Source organism: Bombina bombina, chromosome 1 (assembly GCF_027579735.1).
Source record: "Bombina bombina isolate aBomBom1 chromosome 1, aBomBom1.pri, whole genome shotgun sequence".
NCBI classification, from domain to species: Eukaryota; Metazoa; Chordata; class Amphibia; order Anura; family Bombinatoridae; genus Bombina; species Bombina bombina.
In genome coordinates, this window is record NC_069499.1 from 1,453,085,849 (window position 1) to 1,453,102,574 (window position 16,726).

At 42.4% G+C, this 16,726-nt stretch overlaps 1 protein-coding gene and 1 pseudogene across 1 annotated transcript in view; both read left to right on the plus strand.

The window, feature by feature from the left end:
• Positions 1-16,726, plus strand: part of PYCR1 (pyrroline-5-carboxylate reductase 1) — a 64,191-nt gene that overhangs the window by 18,866 nt on the left and 28,599 nt on the right. The window contains exons 6-7 of the mRNA XM_053705759.1: positions 15,456-15,548; positions 15,626-15,789. Coding sequence (XP_053561734.1) covers positions 15,456-15,548; positions 15,626-15,789 — 257 coding nt within the window. The remainder of the gene's footprint in view (positions 1-15,455; positions 15,549-15,625; positions 15,790-16,726) is intronic.
• On the plus strand, positions 14,146-14,257 carry LOC128646324 (uncharacterized; annotated as a pseudogene).

The following is a 16,726-nucleotide window of genomic DNA, read 5'->3' on the forward strand; positions in this document are numbered from 1 at the left end:
TCTTCAGGAGGGCCTAGAGAAGGGTTTGTCAGTCAGTACTCTGAAGGGTCAGATTTCTGCACTATCTATTCTTTTGCACAAACGTCTGGCAGACTGCCAGATGTTCAATCTTTTGTTCAGGCCTTGGTCAGAATCCGGCCTGTGTTTAATTCTGTTGCTCCTCCTTGGAGCCTTAATCTTGTTCTTAACGTTTTGCAGAAGGCTCAGTGTGAGCTGATGCATTCTCTGGTCTCTGATGAAGCGCATGTAACTACATGTTTCTTTTTTCCTCACTCAGTTTTGCAGCAGGCTCAGTTTGATATTTGATATTAAATTACTATCTTGGAAGGTTTTGTTTCTTATTACTATTTCTTCTGCTCGCAGAGTTTCCGAACTTTCGGCTCTGCAGTGTGATTCCCCTTACCTTATTTTTCATGCTGATAAGGCGGTCCTCCGTACTTAGCTGGGGTTTCTTCCTAAGGTAGTGTTGGATCGCAATATTAATAAGGAAATTGTTGTTCCTTCTTTTTGTCCCAATTCCTCTTCCCAGAAGGAACGTCTTTTGCATAACTTGGATGATGTGCATGCTCTAAAATTTTACTTTCAAGCAACTAAGGATTTTCAGCAGACTTCTGCCCTGTTTGTGATTTTCTTGGGTCAACAGAAGAGTCAGAAGGCCACTTCTCAACCAGAGAGAAAGAGTGGCAGAAGTGTAATCCGGTTAGCTTATGAAAGAGCTGGACAACAGCCTCCTGAGAGAATTACGTCTCATTCCACTAGAGCTGTCTCCTCTTCCTGGGCTTTCAAAAATGAAGCTTCTGTGGAGCAAATTTGCAAGGCGGCCACATGGTCCTCTATACATACCGTTTCAAAATTCTACAAATTTCATACTTTTTCCTCGGCTGAGGCTTTCTTTGAGAGAAAAGTTCTTCAAGTGGTGGTGCCTTCGGTTTAGGTCCGCCTGGCTTGTTCTCACTCCCTTTCATTCTGTGTCCTCTAGGTTGGGTATTGGTTCCCACTAGTAATTGGAAGGAATCGTGAACTCTCCATGCCATAGGAAATAAAACTAAATGTATGCTTACCTGATAAATGTCTTTCTTTCCAGGCATGGAGAGTCCATGACCCACCCTTGTTTAAATTCAGACGACAGTTTTTTTTTTGTTTTTTTTTTGGTACAAACCTCAGGAACTTCTATACCCTTGTTATAATCTTTTTTCGTTTCCCTTCGGCCGAATGACTGGGGGTTATGAGTAAGGGAAGTGACACTTAACAGCTCTGCTGGGGTACTCTTTGCCGCCTCCTGCTGGCCAGGAGGTTAATATCCCACTAGTAATTGGTATGAATTGTGGACTCTCCATGCCTGGAAATAAATACATTTATCAGGTAAGCATACATTTTGTTTTTCAATTGTTCTCTATAAATATTGGGCTTTGTTATATAGGGATAATCTAAAGAAGTGTGTGTGTATATAGAAAATGATAAACTAAGGATATTTGATTTCACTACAAGCTAAACCCATTTTGATGGGTTGTGGTTTCAAAACCAAAACCAACTGCTTCATATAAAAATATAACCCTTAGAAAGCAATTTCTCATACATTTTATATTCTGCCGCTGGTATAAGCCATTGGAAACCTATTAAGGGAATTTTTTTTATAGTACACTGTCCCTTTAAGCACATTGTAAAATGCTGACATGGAAATGTTTTTTAATCATTTTAACAGTTTTTCCAGCAAATTTTGCTGAGTTTTGCAGTTTCAGAGCTCTCCAAAAGACTTCAGCCTAGAAAAGCCTTTTGAGCATGTTTATCAATTTTTTTAATTTTTTTATTATTATTGGATCTTATCAATTAGGGTCAGAGGTAAATGATCATGTACTGTAGCCATCAGTATTCGGGGGGGGGGGGGGGAATAAGGTGTCCTATACAAAACAGTTTCAGTGTAGACAAACAAATGCAGTATATGTGTGTGTCTATCCTAACAACCAGCCCACTTTCAGCTCTAAAGCAAATCGTCTAGCGATATCAGGAATTTACATCGTAACATTAGACATACGGTATCTAGAGGGTCATATAACACATGATTCTGCTTCATGTGATGGGAGGTTTTGGCTATTTGTTTTATTTTTGGTAGAGACGGCAGATATTGGCAGACCAATGTTGTTTCCCATAACTTAGTTCCCTGTCCTCCGGGAGGCGAGTTCCCTACTGCTCCCTACTACTACACATGTGGGTAACCCAGGTTATGTTTTTTCCTCCTCGGAGGGTGGATTGTTCACCCCAGAGGTTGTGACACGTTTTCTCCTTTCGAGGTTGATAAAATGAGCAGCGTCTTGTGTCCCTTAAGGGGGATTAGGCGCTTTTTTCAAACACAATCATGTTTATGTTGCTTTAACGCCTGTTAGCTCTAGTGTCCTTTTATGGCCCTGGCTCTTTGGAGTGTTAGGCTCCTGCAAGGGGTGGTCTCTTCCCGGAATTCTTGTCCTGATCTTCCGTTTGTCGAGGGTTTTACTCTGCGTTTTCTCTTTATGGATCCCGCTGTGGGATGTTACCGGATCTTATGATCCTAGGACTGGCCTCGGGGTTCCAGTTTTCGGGGTACTTGGGCTTAGCCCTTGTTCTGGCTGTTCTTTTTTACAACTTGGCCAGATTTACTGAGAGCCGGGGCTTCTTGGGACTTGGCTTGTGCCGGACGATACGGTTCACTTGGAACAGCCAACTAACGTGACCTGATAGTTGGTTTTCCTGCTTAGCAAACGGAAGGTTTGCAGTTGCTCTGCTGTCTCTTTTGAGCCTGGTATGTGTGCTAGCATGATGGTGTTTTAAGGGGTTCTTTTGTGTTCGTGGGTGACGTGGCCTTTTGTCCTCTCAGCTCTTCCTACGACTTCCTGTCTTATGGGCAGGTGTTTATTGTCGCTCTCCTCTTCAGGGGCCTCGTTGTCCTCCTTACGGAGATGTGGTTCCTTTTTTAGGGGCCTCTCCTGTGTTTGGGAGGTTGGAACAGATGTTTTATCTGGTTCAGGGATTGGTCTGCTCTGAGTTGTTCCTTTCCATCTGGGGAGCTGCTGGCTCCGCATTGAGACTAGGTCTGGTGGCTTTGCTAGATCTCCTTGGGTCTAACGCCTGCTTGATTGTCTTTAGGGGGCTGGTCTTGGGTTTCCTTTCGGTTCCCTTGCTTTCAGATCTGCCGTTACTTGGGCTGGTCCGGGTAGGTATGGGATCTGAGATCTGTTGTTCATCCTCAGGTCTTGGGGGTGACAGGGGACCTCCCTTTTTTTTAATAGAGGTTCTGTGCCTCTCCCCTTTAAGATCTGTGGGTAGGCTTGTTGACCTGGATTGCCTAGTGAGTGTCCTCTGTTTTGGAGGTTGGACAATCTGCTATTTTGTTCGGCTGCTTTTTCCTTAAGGATAGTGTTTTCTCAGTGTCTTCCTACGGATGGCAGAGTGTTACTAGACTCAGACGCTTATTCTGAGTTTGCTACTTATAATTTTCTGTTTGCTCAGTCTCTGAGTTCTGACGTTTTGAGGACTTTGTCTTCAGCAGTCTTTTTCGGGGCTGTTGCACGATGTTTGGGAGATGTTTCTTCTCCTTGATGATGCCCGGTTGCTCCTTGTGGGTTGGGCGTCGTCTCCCCTTGTTCTCTGGATCCATTCGGGTCTCTGTGGCCTTGGCCTTCCTTTGGAGGGGGTTTTTCCTTTATGGATTTTGCCGTACATTTTGGGTATCTCTTTTGCTTACCCTTGTTATCTCCCTTTTGGGGATTTTGGTACTGTACTAGTAAGGGTTGTGTGAAACAGACCTCTGGGAGACGGTTCTCCTGGAGGAGTGTTGGTTCAGTGAGTCTGCTTGCAGTCTCTAGTTAGGCTTTCGGACTATCTGCGGGTCAGTGTCCTTGTGGCCTTTTTCCTTCTAGTTTTTTTTTTTTTTTTTTTTTTGCCCGGCTCTGACGAAGCAGGGTTTAGTTGGATTGTGGTTTTTCAGGCCTGATTACCTCAGAATGGGCCGCCTATTGTACCCTCCCGGGTTGGCATTCAGTGTCCTCAATAGCTTGGGTATTGTTTTCCCAGCTGTGGACTCTTTTCATTTATGAAGAAAAACTTAAATTATGCTTATCTGATCATTTTCTTTTCTTCAGATGGAAAGAGTCCACAGCTCCCTACCCGTATTTTTTTCTGTGGGGCGTTTCTTATTTTTTATTTTCTGGCACCTTTTCACCCTGGTATTTCTTCTACTGTTCATTGCTCCTCGGCAGAATGACTGGGGGATGAGGTAAGTGGGAGGAGTATTTAAGACTTTGGCTGGGGGGTCTTTGCCTCCTCCTGGTGGCTAGGTTCTTATTTCCCAAAAGTAATGAATGCAGCTGTGGAATCTTTCCATCGGAAGAAAAGAAAATTATCAGGTAAGCATAATTTGTTTTCTTCCCAATTGCATGGATAGTCCACAAATCCATTTAATTACTAGTGGGAATTCAACTCCTGGCCACAAGGAGGAGACAAAGAACACCCCAGCAAAGCTTTAAGTATCCTCACTTCCCGCAATCCCCCAGTCATTCTTTGTGTACATGGAGGAAGGTGTCTGAAGAAAAGCAAGTATTTAAATCCTTTAATGGGTACTTTTCCCTGCAAGCAAGGATTGTGGCAATGTGGTGTCCATGTAATCCTCTTTAGTAAGAGTAATGGTGGCTTTTAGCAGTTGTGAAATCTGTGAGGTAGTCCTTTAACTCCAACTATTTATGCTAACCCCTATATAGAAAACAAGGGTTGGTTACTCTGCTTTTCTTGTATCTTCAGGTCCCTGTCAGCGGTCGGATGAGGCTAACAGACCTGGAGCTTCTGTGACTGCTTCACAGCAGAAGTCCTTGTGTATATATATTTATAGGATGAAGACTATCAGAAGGACTGGGATAATCGGGGACCTTGTGGGACCTGCTACCCTTTAGAAGGGATTTGTATTTTTATTATTTATATATCCACTAATTTTGTGATATTTTACTCCTGAGCATCTACCTGGTTTTCTACCAGAGACAGGGATTTTGCCGTCTACATTTCTGGGCTATTCTATGGATAAGTACCCAGGCTTTCTATCCCTGTATTATCCGTTTTGTACAGATATTTGAGGTCTTCTTATATTCGTAGGGGCCCAGTATTAGTTATGTTTATTTTCCCTCCTCTTGCTATTTAAGGGATCAGTCTATGGGGCTTCTGCTTGTCACGCCCGGTGAGTCTTTAGACATAGAGTAGGTTATGGCCTTTAGTAATTGCAGTGGCACTCGGGCTGTTATCCTGTCAGGTTTTCCATTCCCTCTGCTGATTGCGATCACTGATAGGCAGAGGGGTCCTGATTTAGTTCCAGTGAGTAGTATGAATCGCTGTTGTTGGCGGTTACGTTAGCACCTCTGTTAGTTAGCAGTGATGCGCTCAGTAGTCTGTCTTTAGTACTATTAGAAGGATTTAGTCTTCTTTTTGATATTTTACTAGATGACTTTGGCGATGGCAGATTCAAGCACGCACACAAAGGGTCGGGTTCGCATGTTCTGTTATATAACTCAATTAGAAGTCACCATTTGTATTTCTTGTTGCGCACTTAAGTCTGCTCTTCAAGCCATGAACGGGTTCTTTTGGCTCGCTATTGTACTACATCTCTGGTGTTTTTTTACTTTGTGATGCAAGTTCATTTTATCTAATCCTCTATTTCATGTACTTAATCTGAGTTTTAGTTCTGAAATGTACAGTATATTATTTCTGGGATTTGTAAGTATTTGCTGCCATCTTGTGGCAATTCAATACAATTACCCCTTCTAGAATTTTTGCAGATAATTTTCTTGCTTTTCTCATGGAGAGAATATGTATTGGGGAATGATTCTCCTATTGTAGGATTTTCATGTTTTATCCTACTTAGAGGAATTAAATTATACATATTCCATTTTCTCCTTATCTGTATGTCTGTTGTTGCATATAGGGTAATTTTTATGATCCCAAAATGTATATTTTAATGCTTGCTTGTTTTAGTACATATTTTCTGTACGTGTTTTTTGTATAATGATTTCTCTCTTTTAATGAGGATTTTTTTCTTCTCAAGGGGTTGCAGCATGTCTTGGGGTTTTTATTATTTGGAACTCTAACAATGAATCTCCCTCATATTGAGGTGATTGTTAATAAAGTTTTAATCCTTTAACCCTGCAAGCAAGGATTGGGGCAATGCTATGTCCATGTAATCCTCTTTAGTATGAGTAATGGTGGCTATTAGCTGTCGGAGGTGGGTGAGGTAGTCATTGCTTCTCCTCTAACAATGTATGTTATCCCCTATATAAAAAACCAGGGTTGGTTACTCTGCTTTTCTTTTATCTTCAGGTCCCTGTCAGCGGTCGGTTGAGGCTGTCAGACCTGGGAGATTGCATCTGCCCTGCAGCTGAAGCTCCTAGGTTCCTGTCAGGATGAGACTTTTCTGTCAAACCAGGGGCTGCTGAGAGCTGCAAGACTGGCAAGTCTTTGATCTCCTTTCCCCCCTCTATAAATTGTGGTCACATAAGGGTGGGGGACTTTTGCCACTTTGCTTTTTAATTCCTCAGTGGGGGCAAACACTATTGGGGACTACATTAGAGGCATTTTGGTTATGAAGAATTTAATGTTCAGCTTCTTTAATGCCGGTAAGTCTCCTTTACCAGAGGTTGCACCTCAGTTTACACAAAAGAGCACATACATAAGTCTCTGCTTGCTGTTCTGTGCCCCCCTATATGGAGATTTTAAGAGAACCTCTGATTCTAGGAATGAAATCCTACTCAATCTGGGTATTTGTCACTGTAGCCCTGATTCAGCCTTAGACTTTCTTTACCAGTGGTACTGATTGCTTATAAATGAGTTTACTTGGTGCGGTTGATATGCGCACATTTAATTTCAGCCAGTGAAGGCGGCGCCATTTTAATCTTAGATGCTCTGCGACTCTTTCCGCCATTGACGGCGTCGTTGGATCGCTTAGCTGGATACCGTTGTGAGAATACTCTCAGCTTAGGTATCTCGCTTCCTACTCGGTTTATCTGGATCTGACAGCTTTCTAGGTATGACAGGGGAAGCGAGTTAACAGCAATCTAGCGATTTGCTTTGATCACAATATATTGATATGCTTTATTTTCAGACATAGCGCGTATGTCTTAGTTAATACTAAACTTATATGGGGCACTGATTTTATTTGTGTGATACTCGGTTTTCGTTGCGGTGTAGACCGTTGTTCTTTACTTCAGTTTAAGTGAAGGTCAATTTGGATGAATTAGTGCCCGGTTTTTAATAAACCGATTAAAAATAAGGGCACTTTAATTAATCTATATTGACATTTCACTCCTTTTCTTCAAAAGTTACCTTTTAATCCTGAATGCCACTCCTGCGATGCCGCCGGAAGCCTCTTACGTCAGAAATGACGAATCCGGACTCCTCCAATCACGACCTTCCTCCCAGGGGGATCATGGCCTGATGCAACGCTGTGATTGGAGGAAGCCGGATTCATAATTTTGGACCCGCAAAAAGGACTTGCGACGGGCGGAGGAAGCGCTGCAGGAGCTGACAGGATTAAAAGGTACGTTTTTGAAGAAAAGGAATTAAATGTCAATTTTGATGAATTAAAGTGCCCTTGTTTTTAATAGGTTTATTAAAAACCTGGCACTAATTCATCCAAATTGACCTTCACTTTAAAGGGACAGTATACACTCATTTTCATTTAACTGCATGTAATAGACACTACTATAAAGAATAAGATGCACAGATACTAATATAAAAATCCAGTATAAAATGATTTAAAAACGTACTTAGAAGCTTTCAGTTTAGCTCTGTTGAAAAGTTATCTGGAAAGCCCACTGCAAGTGGGAAATAAGACCCTCCTCCCCCTTCTTTTGCATATGAAAAGACCCTTTACACAAACAGGAGCAAGCTGGAGTAGCTGACGGTATTCACATAAAACTTTCGGGCTTGGTTAGGAGTCAGAAAATCAGAGCAATGTTATTTAAAAATAAGCAAAATTATACATTTAAAAAAAAAACACAAAACTTTATGGGCTTTATAAATAGATCTACAAAACATTTATGCAAAGAAAAAATGAGTGTATAATGTCCCTTTAAAGGAACTGGTCCCTCCATTTCACTGATGTCTACTGTCTTTTTGGCATTACACCCTGTGAGGTATAGCTATCAATGTCCCTTCTGCTGTTATTTACACAGATATCATGACTGTGCCTGGTGATTTTTAACATCTGAAATATTTTATTTTGTTTTGATGGGAAGATTTCTTCTGTTAAGTGTGATCAGTCCACGGGTCATCATTACTTCTGGGATATTACTCCTCCCCAACAGGAAGTGCAAGAGGAACAGTTTCTGTTCTCCCTCACTGCTGTGTGTGAGGGGGAGGGGCCGTTTTTTTGGTTTCTTTTACTACGCATCAAATATTTCAGTCAGCAACTCATTGTATTCCCTGCATGATCCGGTTCATCTCTACAGAGCTCAGGGGTCTTCAAAACTTATTTTGAGGGAGGTAATTTCTCTCAGCAGAGCTGTGAGAATTATAGTTTGACTGAGATAAAAAACGTTTATTCTGTAATTTGTTTCCTGCTTTCAGAATTTGTTATCTTTGCTAATGGGATTAAACCTTTGCTAAAGTTGTGTTGTTTACAAGGATTGAGGCTATAACTGTTTCAATTTATTAATTTTCAACTGTCATAGATCTTCTGTGCTTCTTAAAGGCACAGTACGTTTTAATATTATTCTAATTGAATTGTATTTCCAAGTTGCAAGTTTATTTGCTAGTGTGTTAAACATGTCTGATTCAGAGGATGATACCTGTGTCATTTGTTGCAATGCCAAAGTGGAGCCCAATAGAAATTTATGTACTAACTGTATTGATGCTACTTTAAATAAAAGTCAATCTGTACAAATTGAACAAATTTCACCAAACAACGAGGGGAGAGTTATGCCGACTAACTCGCCTCACGTGTCAGTACCTACATCTCCCGCTCAGAGGGAGGTGCGTGATATTGTAGCGCCGAGTACATCTGGGCGGCCATTACAAATCACATTACAGGATATGGCTACTGTTATGACTGAGGTTTTGGCTAAATTACCAGAACTAAGAGGTAAGCGTGATCACTCTGGGGTGAGAACAGAGTGCGCTGATAATATTAGGGCCATGTCAGACACTGCGTCACAGGTGGCAGAACATGAGGACGGAGAACTTCATTCTGTGGGTGACGGTTCTGATCCAAACAGACTGGATTCAGATATTTCAAATTTTAAATTTAAACTGGAAAACCTCCGTGTATTACTAGGGGAGGTGTTAGCGGCTCTGAATGATTGTAACACAGTTGCAATACCAGAGAAAATGTGTAGGTTGGATAAATATTTTGCGGTACCGACGAGTACTGAGGTTTTTCCTATACCTAAGAGACTTACTGAAATTGTTACTAAGGAGTGGGATAGACCCGGTGTGCCGTTCTCACCCCCTCCGATATTTAGAAAAATGTTTCCAATAGACGCCACCTCAAGGGACTTATGGCAAACGGTCCCTAAGGTGGAGGGAGCAGTTTCTACCTTAGCTAAGCGTACCACTATCCCGGTGGAGGATAGCTGTGCTTTTTCAGATCCAATGGATAAAAAGTTAGAGGGTTACCTTAAGAAAATGTTTGTTCAGCAAGGTTTTATATTGCAACCCCTTGCATGCATTGCGCCGATCACGGCTGCAGCGGCATTCTGGATTGAGTCTCTGGAAGAGAACATTGGTTCAGCTACTCTGGACGACATTACGGACAGGCTTAGAGTCCTTAAACTAGCTAATTCATTCATTTCGGAGGCCGTAGTACATCTTACTAAACTTACGGCGAAGAATTCAGGATTCGCCATTCAGGCACGCAGGGCGCTGTGGCTAAAATCCTGGTCAGCTGATGTTACTTCTAAGTCTAAATTGCTTAATATACCTTTCAAAGGGCAGACCTTATTCGGGCCCGGGTTGAAAGAGATTATCGCTGACATTACAGGAGGTAAAGGCCATGCCCTGCCTCAGGACAAAGCCAAAGCCAAGACTAGACAGTCTAATTTCCGTTCCTTTCGTAATTTCAAAGCAGGAGCAGCATCAACTTCCTCTGCACCAAAACAGGAAGGAGCTGTTGCTCGCTACAGACAAGGCTGGAAACCTAACCAGTCCTGGAACAAGGGCAAGCAGACTAGGAAACCTGCTGCTGCCCCTAAAACAGCATGAATTGAGGGCCCCCGATCCGGGATCGGATCTAGTGGGGGGCAGACTTTCTCTCTTCGCCCAGGCTTGGGCAAGAGATGTTCAGGATCCCTGGGCGCTAGAGATAATATCTCAGGGATACCTTCTGGACTTCAAATACTCTCCTCCAAGAGAGAGATTTCATCTGTCAAGATTGTCAACAATCCAGACAAAGAAAGAGGCGTTTCTACGCTGCGTACAAGAGCTCTTGTTAATGGGAGTAATCCATCCAGTTCCACGATCGGAACAGGGACAGGGGTTTTACTCAAATCTGTTTGTGGTTCCCAAAAAAGAGGGAACTTTCAGACCAATCCTGGACTTAAAGATCCTAAACAAATTCCTAAGAGTTCCATCGTTCAAGATGGAGACTATTCGGACAATTTTACCTATGATCCAAGAGGGTCAGTACATGACCACTGTAGATTTAAAAGATGCTTACCTTCACATACCGATTCACAAAGATCATTATCGGTACCTAAGGTTTGCCTTCCTAGACAGGCATTACCAGTTTGTGGCTCTTCCATTCGGATTGGCTACAGCTCCAAGAATCTTCACAAAGGTTCTGGGTGCTCTTCTGGCGGTACTAAGACCGCGGGGAATCTCGGTAGCTCCATACCTAGACGACATTCTGATACAAGCTTCAAGCTTTCAAACTGCCAAGTCTCATACAGAGTTAGTGCTGGCATTTCTAAGGTCACATGGATGGAAGGTGAACGAAAAGAAAAGTTCACTCGTTCCACTCACAAGAGTTCCCTTCCTGGGGACTCTTATAGATTCTGTAGAAATGAAGATTTACCTGACAGAGGACAGGCTAACAAGACTTCAAAGTGCTTGCCGCACCCTTCATTCCATTCAACACCCGTCAGTGGCTCAATGCATGGAGGTAATCGGCTTAATGGTAGCGGCAATGGACATAGTACCCTTTGCACGCTTACACCTCAGACCACTGCAACTGTGCATGCTAAGTCAGTGGAATGGGGATTACTCAGACTTATCCCCTTCTCTGAATCTGGATCAAGAGACCAGAAATTCTCTTCTATGGTGGCTTTCTCGGCCACATCTGTCCAGGGGGATGCCATTCAGCAGACCAGACTGGACAATTGTAACAACAGACGCCAGCCTTCTAGGTTGGGGTGCCGTCTGGAATTCTCTGAAGGCTCAGGGACAATGGAGTCAGGAGGAGAGTCTCCTGCCAATAAACATTCTGGAATTGAGAGCAGTTCTCAATGCCCTCCTGGCTTGGCCCCAGTTGACAACTCGGGGGTTCATCAGGTTTCAGTCGGACAACATCACGACTGTAGCTTACATCAACCATCAGGGAGGGACAAGAAGCTCCCTAGCTATGATGGAAGTATCAAAGATAATTCGCTGGGCAGAGTCTCACTCTTGCCACCTGTCAGCAATCCACATCCCGGGAGTGGAGAACTGGGAGGCGGATTTCTTAAGTCGTCAGACTTTTCATCCGGGGGAGTGGGAACTTCATCCGGAGGTCTTTGCCCAAATACTTCGACGTTGGGGCAAACCAGAGATAGATCTCATGGCGTCTCGACAGAACGCCAAGCTTCCTCGTTACGGGTCCAGATCCAGGGATCCAGGAGCAGTCCTGATAGATGCTCTGACAGCACCTTGGGACTTCAGGATGGCTTACGTGTTTCCACCCTTCCCGTTGCTTCCTCGATTGATTGCCAGAATCAAACAAGAGAGAGCATCAGTGATTCTAATAGCACCTGCGTGGCCACGCAGGACTTGGTATGCAGACCTGGTGGACATGTCATCCTGTCCACCTTGGTCTCTACCTCTGAAACAGGACCTTCTGATACAGGGTCCCTTCAAACATCAAAATCTAACTTCTCTGAAGCTGACTGCTTGGAAATTGAACGCTTGATTTTATCAGTCAGTCAGTTATTGATACCTTAATACAGGCTAGGAAACCTGTTACCAGAAAGATTTACCATAAGATATGGCGTAAATACCTATATTGGTGTGAATCCAAAGGTTACTCTTGGAGTAAGGTTAGGATTCCTAGGATATTGTCTTTTCTACAAGAAGGTTTAGAAAAGGGTTTATCTGCTAGTTCATTAAAGGGACAGATCTCAGCTCTGTCCATTCTGTTACACAAACGTCTGTCAGAAGTTCCTGACGTCCAGGCTTTTTGTCAGGCTTTGGCCAGAATTAAGCCTGTGTTTAAAACTGTTGCTCCACCATGGAGTTTAAACCTTGTTCTTAATGTTTTACAGGGCGTTCCGTTTGAACCCCTTCATTCCATTGATATAAAGTTGTTATCTTGGAAAGTTCTATTTTTAATGGCTATTTCCTCGGCTCGAAGAGTCTCTGAATTATCAGCCTTACATTGTGATTCTCCTTATTTGATTTTTCATTCGGATAAGGTAGTCCTGCGTACTAAACCTGGGTTCTTACCTAAGGTAGTTACTAACAGGAATATCAATCAAGAGATTGTTGTTCCTTCTTTATGCCCAAATCCTTCTTCAAAGAAGGAAGTCTACTGCACAACCTGGATGTAGTCCGTGCTCTAAAATTTTACTTACAGGCAACTAAGGAATTTCGACAAACGTCTTCTCTGTTTGTCATTTACTCTGGGCAGAGGAGAGGTCAAAAAGCTTCCGCTACCTCTCTTTCTTTTTGGCTTCGTAGCATAATTTGTTTAGCTTATGAGACTGCTGGACAGCAGCCTCCTGAAAGAATTACAGCTCATTCTACTAGAGCTGTGGCTTCCACTTGGGCCTTCAAGAATGAGGCCTCTGTTGAACAGATTTGCAAGGCTGCAACTTGGTCTTCGCTTCATACTTTTTCCAAATTTTACAAATTTGACACTTTCGCTTCATCGGAGGCTATTTTTGGGAGAAAGGTTCTTCAGGCAGTGGTTCCTTCTGTATAAAGAGCCTGCCTATCCCTCCCGTCATCCGTGTACTTTTGCTTTGGTATTGGTATCCCAGAAGTAATGATGACCCGTGGACTGATCACACTTAACAGAAGAAAACATAATTTATGCTTACCTGATAAATTCCTTTCTTCTGTAGTGTGATCAGTCCACGGCCCGCCCTGTTTTTAAGGCAGGTAAATATTTTTTAATTTATACTCCAGTCACCACTTCACCCTTGGCTTTTCCTTTCTCGTTGGTCCTTGGTCGAATGACTGGGAGTGACGTAGAGGGGAGGAGCTATATGCAGCTCTGCTGGGTGAATCCTCTTGCACTTCCTGTTGGGGAGGAGTAATATCCCAGAAGTAATGATGACCCGTGGACTGATCACACTACAGAAGAAAGGAATTTATCAGGTAAGCATAAATTATGTTTTACGTATATGTAGGCTTTACTGCCTTCTTATCTTGGACAATTCTTTTATATAAGGATGTTTGGTGTTTTTTCGACTGAGATTTTCTTTCCTTTGTTTATGGAAAGAAATATTTGAGATTACTCTTTGTCTAGGGCTTCACATGCTTTTCTGTTGCAGCTTGTTTGAAGAAAGTTTTATTTGTGCTTCCTTGTATCTTCATTTTTTTTTAGTTTTCTAATAATGAGATTCCCTCTGTCAAGATTTTCTTATCTTTCAGTTGCAAAATATATTTATAATTCATTGTGTATTGTTCAATTCAGCATGTATTGTCTAATGTATCTGATATTTTTTTTATATGTCTGACGAGTGTACCCATGTGTGTTGTATACGTATTTATTTTAGCGCTTTTTCAGCGCTAATATGTTATTTTATTTTGCCTGTGACATTTATTCTCCTATATTATCTATAGGAGCTAGTTATTTTAATCTCTCTCATTCCAAGATGATTTTTCCTAATGTCTTACATATATTTCCTATGTTTTATACGTAGGGAATTTCCTGAATTTACTACCGTCTTTGACAGATTTTCCCTTATGTTTTTCTATAGGGGTTCCATATAGTAATCTCTCATATTGTGGATACTTTCAGGGATCATTTTTATAGTTTTTGACTGGAGAAATGTGCTCTAAAGTGTCTTAACTCGTTAACCATGAGAAAGAGCTTTAGTGTTTAATTCTGAGTGCAAAGTGCGTTTTTCATTTCTGTAAACATGTTTTCACCTAGATTTATCTATGGGGTTCTATATATTAATCTCTCTCATATTGAGGTAATTATACTGTTGTCTGTGACATGTATTGTATCTTGTTTCTTTATCATTTTCTTAGTGATCTTAGGACACTAATCCATTTCCTATAATCTTTCGCATGTCGAGGGGCTATTGTTAGGAGTCACTTGTGACCCTATTTTGTCTCTGTCACGGATACCAGGTTACCAAGGCTATTCCCCCACCCCCTTACTGCCCAGCTCACTCCCTTTTACTACAGATTTGGCCTTCTCAGAGCTTACAGGATCTCCCAGACTCTTAATATTGCTACTTTATTGCTTGTACCTCCCTCACAAAAGAGCTGATCCCTGACTGTGAAAACCCTTCTTGGCTGGCCGGGTTCCTGGAACTGCCGGTCTCCTGCATCACCCCGGACACCCGCCTAACCCCTTTCCGGCTGCCCGGGCTCCTGGAGCTGCCGGTTGGCCGCATCACTCCAGACACCCGCTAACTTTACCCCAGGTCGCTCCAGCGGCCCTTTGCCTCAGAGCTCCGCTCTTTTGGGTATTGGTAGCCCCTAGGGACGACCAGAGTTGGTTTCTGTCATTTCTAAACTTCAGGCACCTATATACCCTTTGTGTCCTCTTCTCTTCCATATTCCTTCGGCTGAATGACTGGGGGATGGTGGGAAGTGAGGATACTTAAAGCTTTGCTGGGTGTTCTTTGCCTCCTCCTTGTGGCCAGGAGTTGAATTCCCACTAGTAATTAAATGAATTTGTGGACTCTCCATGACAGGTATGATATATACATAAAATAATGGTTTTGGCTGAATCTGCTGGGTTTTCTTTTAAAAAAAAAAAAAAAAAAAGTTATACAATATGTATATATTTATAAGATATAATTATAATATATGAAAGTGGCCTACAGTTTTGCCTAAATGTGAGCAGCATGTTTGTATGTGTCAATGTATGATCTTCACTGTCGGCATTTTGCAAATATACCTGGCTGTATTCTGTGTGTTATGTTGGAGTTTGTCCATATGTAAACAGTGCATTTGGTTACATGTGTATATGTAAGGCTCCAAGCCTTTGTAGGCGTTAAATACACTGTTAGCAAGATAGAGCATGTTATTTTTACATGAACCTAACACTTTAGAACTTAACTTTTATTTTATATTAGGCATTTACAGCCCTAGACGCTCTTGCGGATGGAGGAGTAAAAATGGGTCTCCCCAGACGCCTTGCAGTTCGTCTTGGAGCTCAGGCCATGCTGGTGAGTAGGTGTCTATCTGCCCATCTTTTTTGCTTGGGTGATTTAGTTCCTGATAACTCAGTTTATCTATTCTTCAGGGGGCAGCAAAAATGCTTCTGGAATCCGAGCAACACCCAAGTCAGCTGAAAGACAATGTATGTTCCCCTGGAGGTGCCACTATTTATGCTCTACACTTACTTGAGAGTGGGGGATTCCGATCTCTGCTTATCAATGCTGTGGAGGCATCCTGCATCAGGACAAGGTGACATGCTCTGTGTGAATGAAGACACTGCCATTTAAACACACACATTTGAAATAGCTGACCAGTCAGCGAAAAACACCTGGAGAGCAAATTTAGTAGTTAGTGATAAAGCAATGCTGCAAATTTTCATGTATATAATAAATTTATATTTCTTTCTAATGACACGGTGAGTCCATCGATCATCTCTAATTACTATTGGGAATATCACTCCTGACCAGCAGGAGGAGGCAAAGAGCACCACAGCAAAGCTGTTAAATATCTCCTCCCGTCCCTCCAACCCAAGTCATTCTCTTTGCCTACGTTAAAAGCAAGGAGGTGGTAACGTTTAGGTGTCTGAAAGAAGATTCTTCAATCAAGATTTTATTATTTTGAAGCAGAGCAAGTTTGCTCTGCTCCTTCCTGGGGTTTAGCCGTAGCCTGTCAGTCTCTTCAGTAGAGCAGTGGTGGCTTTTAAGCAATTGGGAACTTGTGGGGTATAATCCTCACTGCGCCTCCCAAGCAGTTGTTGCTGCCCTGTTTTGAAAGCCTGAGTAGGATTATTCAGGTTTTTTTTTCACAGGTCCATGTGAGTAGGTGTGCCTCTCAAACCAAGTGAACTGCCCTGCTGCCGTGCAGTGTTGTATTCAGTTAAGTGCCTAATTTTATTTTCTTGGGTCAGGAGAATGTCACTTTTACAGTTAAATCTGTATGGGACCTTTCATTTTAATACAATCCTATTTAGGCTCAATGGGATTCATATAGGCAGTTATGCAGGCACTGGAGGCTTGAGGAGCAGTAGCATATTTGCTGATATGCTGCTGTTATGTGAGAGGTAACTCATTATCGATGCTCAGCTCCGGTTTAATTCCTGACTTGGTGGTATGTGTTTTTTGTATGCTTTATTATGTGACGGCTACAGGGAGGTATAATGGCGACCGGGAGTTAGTTTAGTCACGCC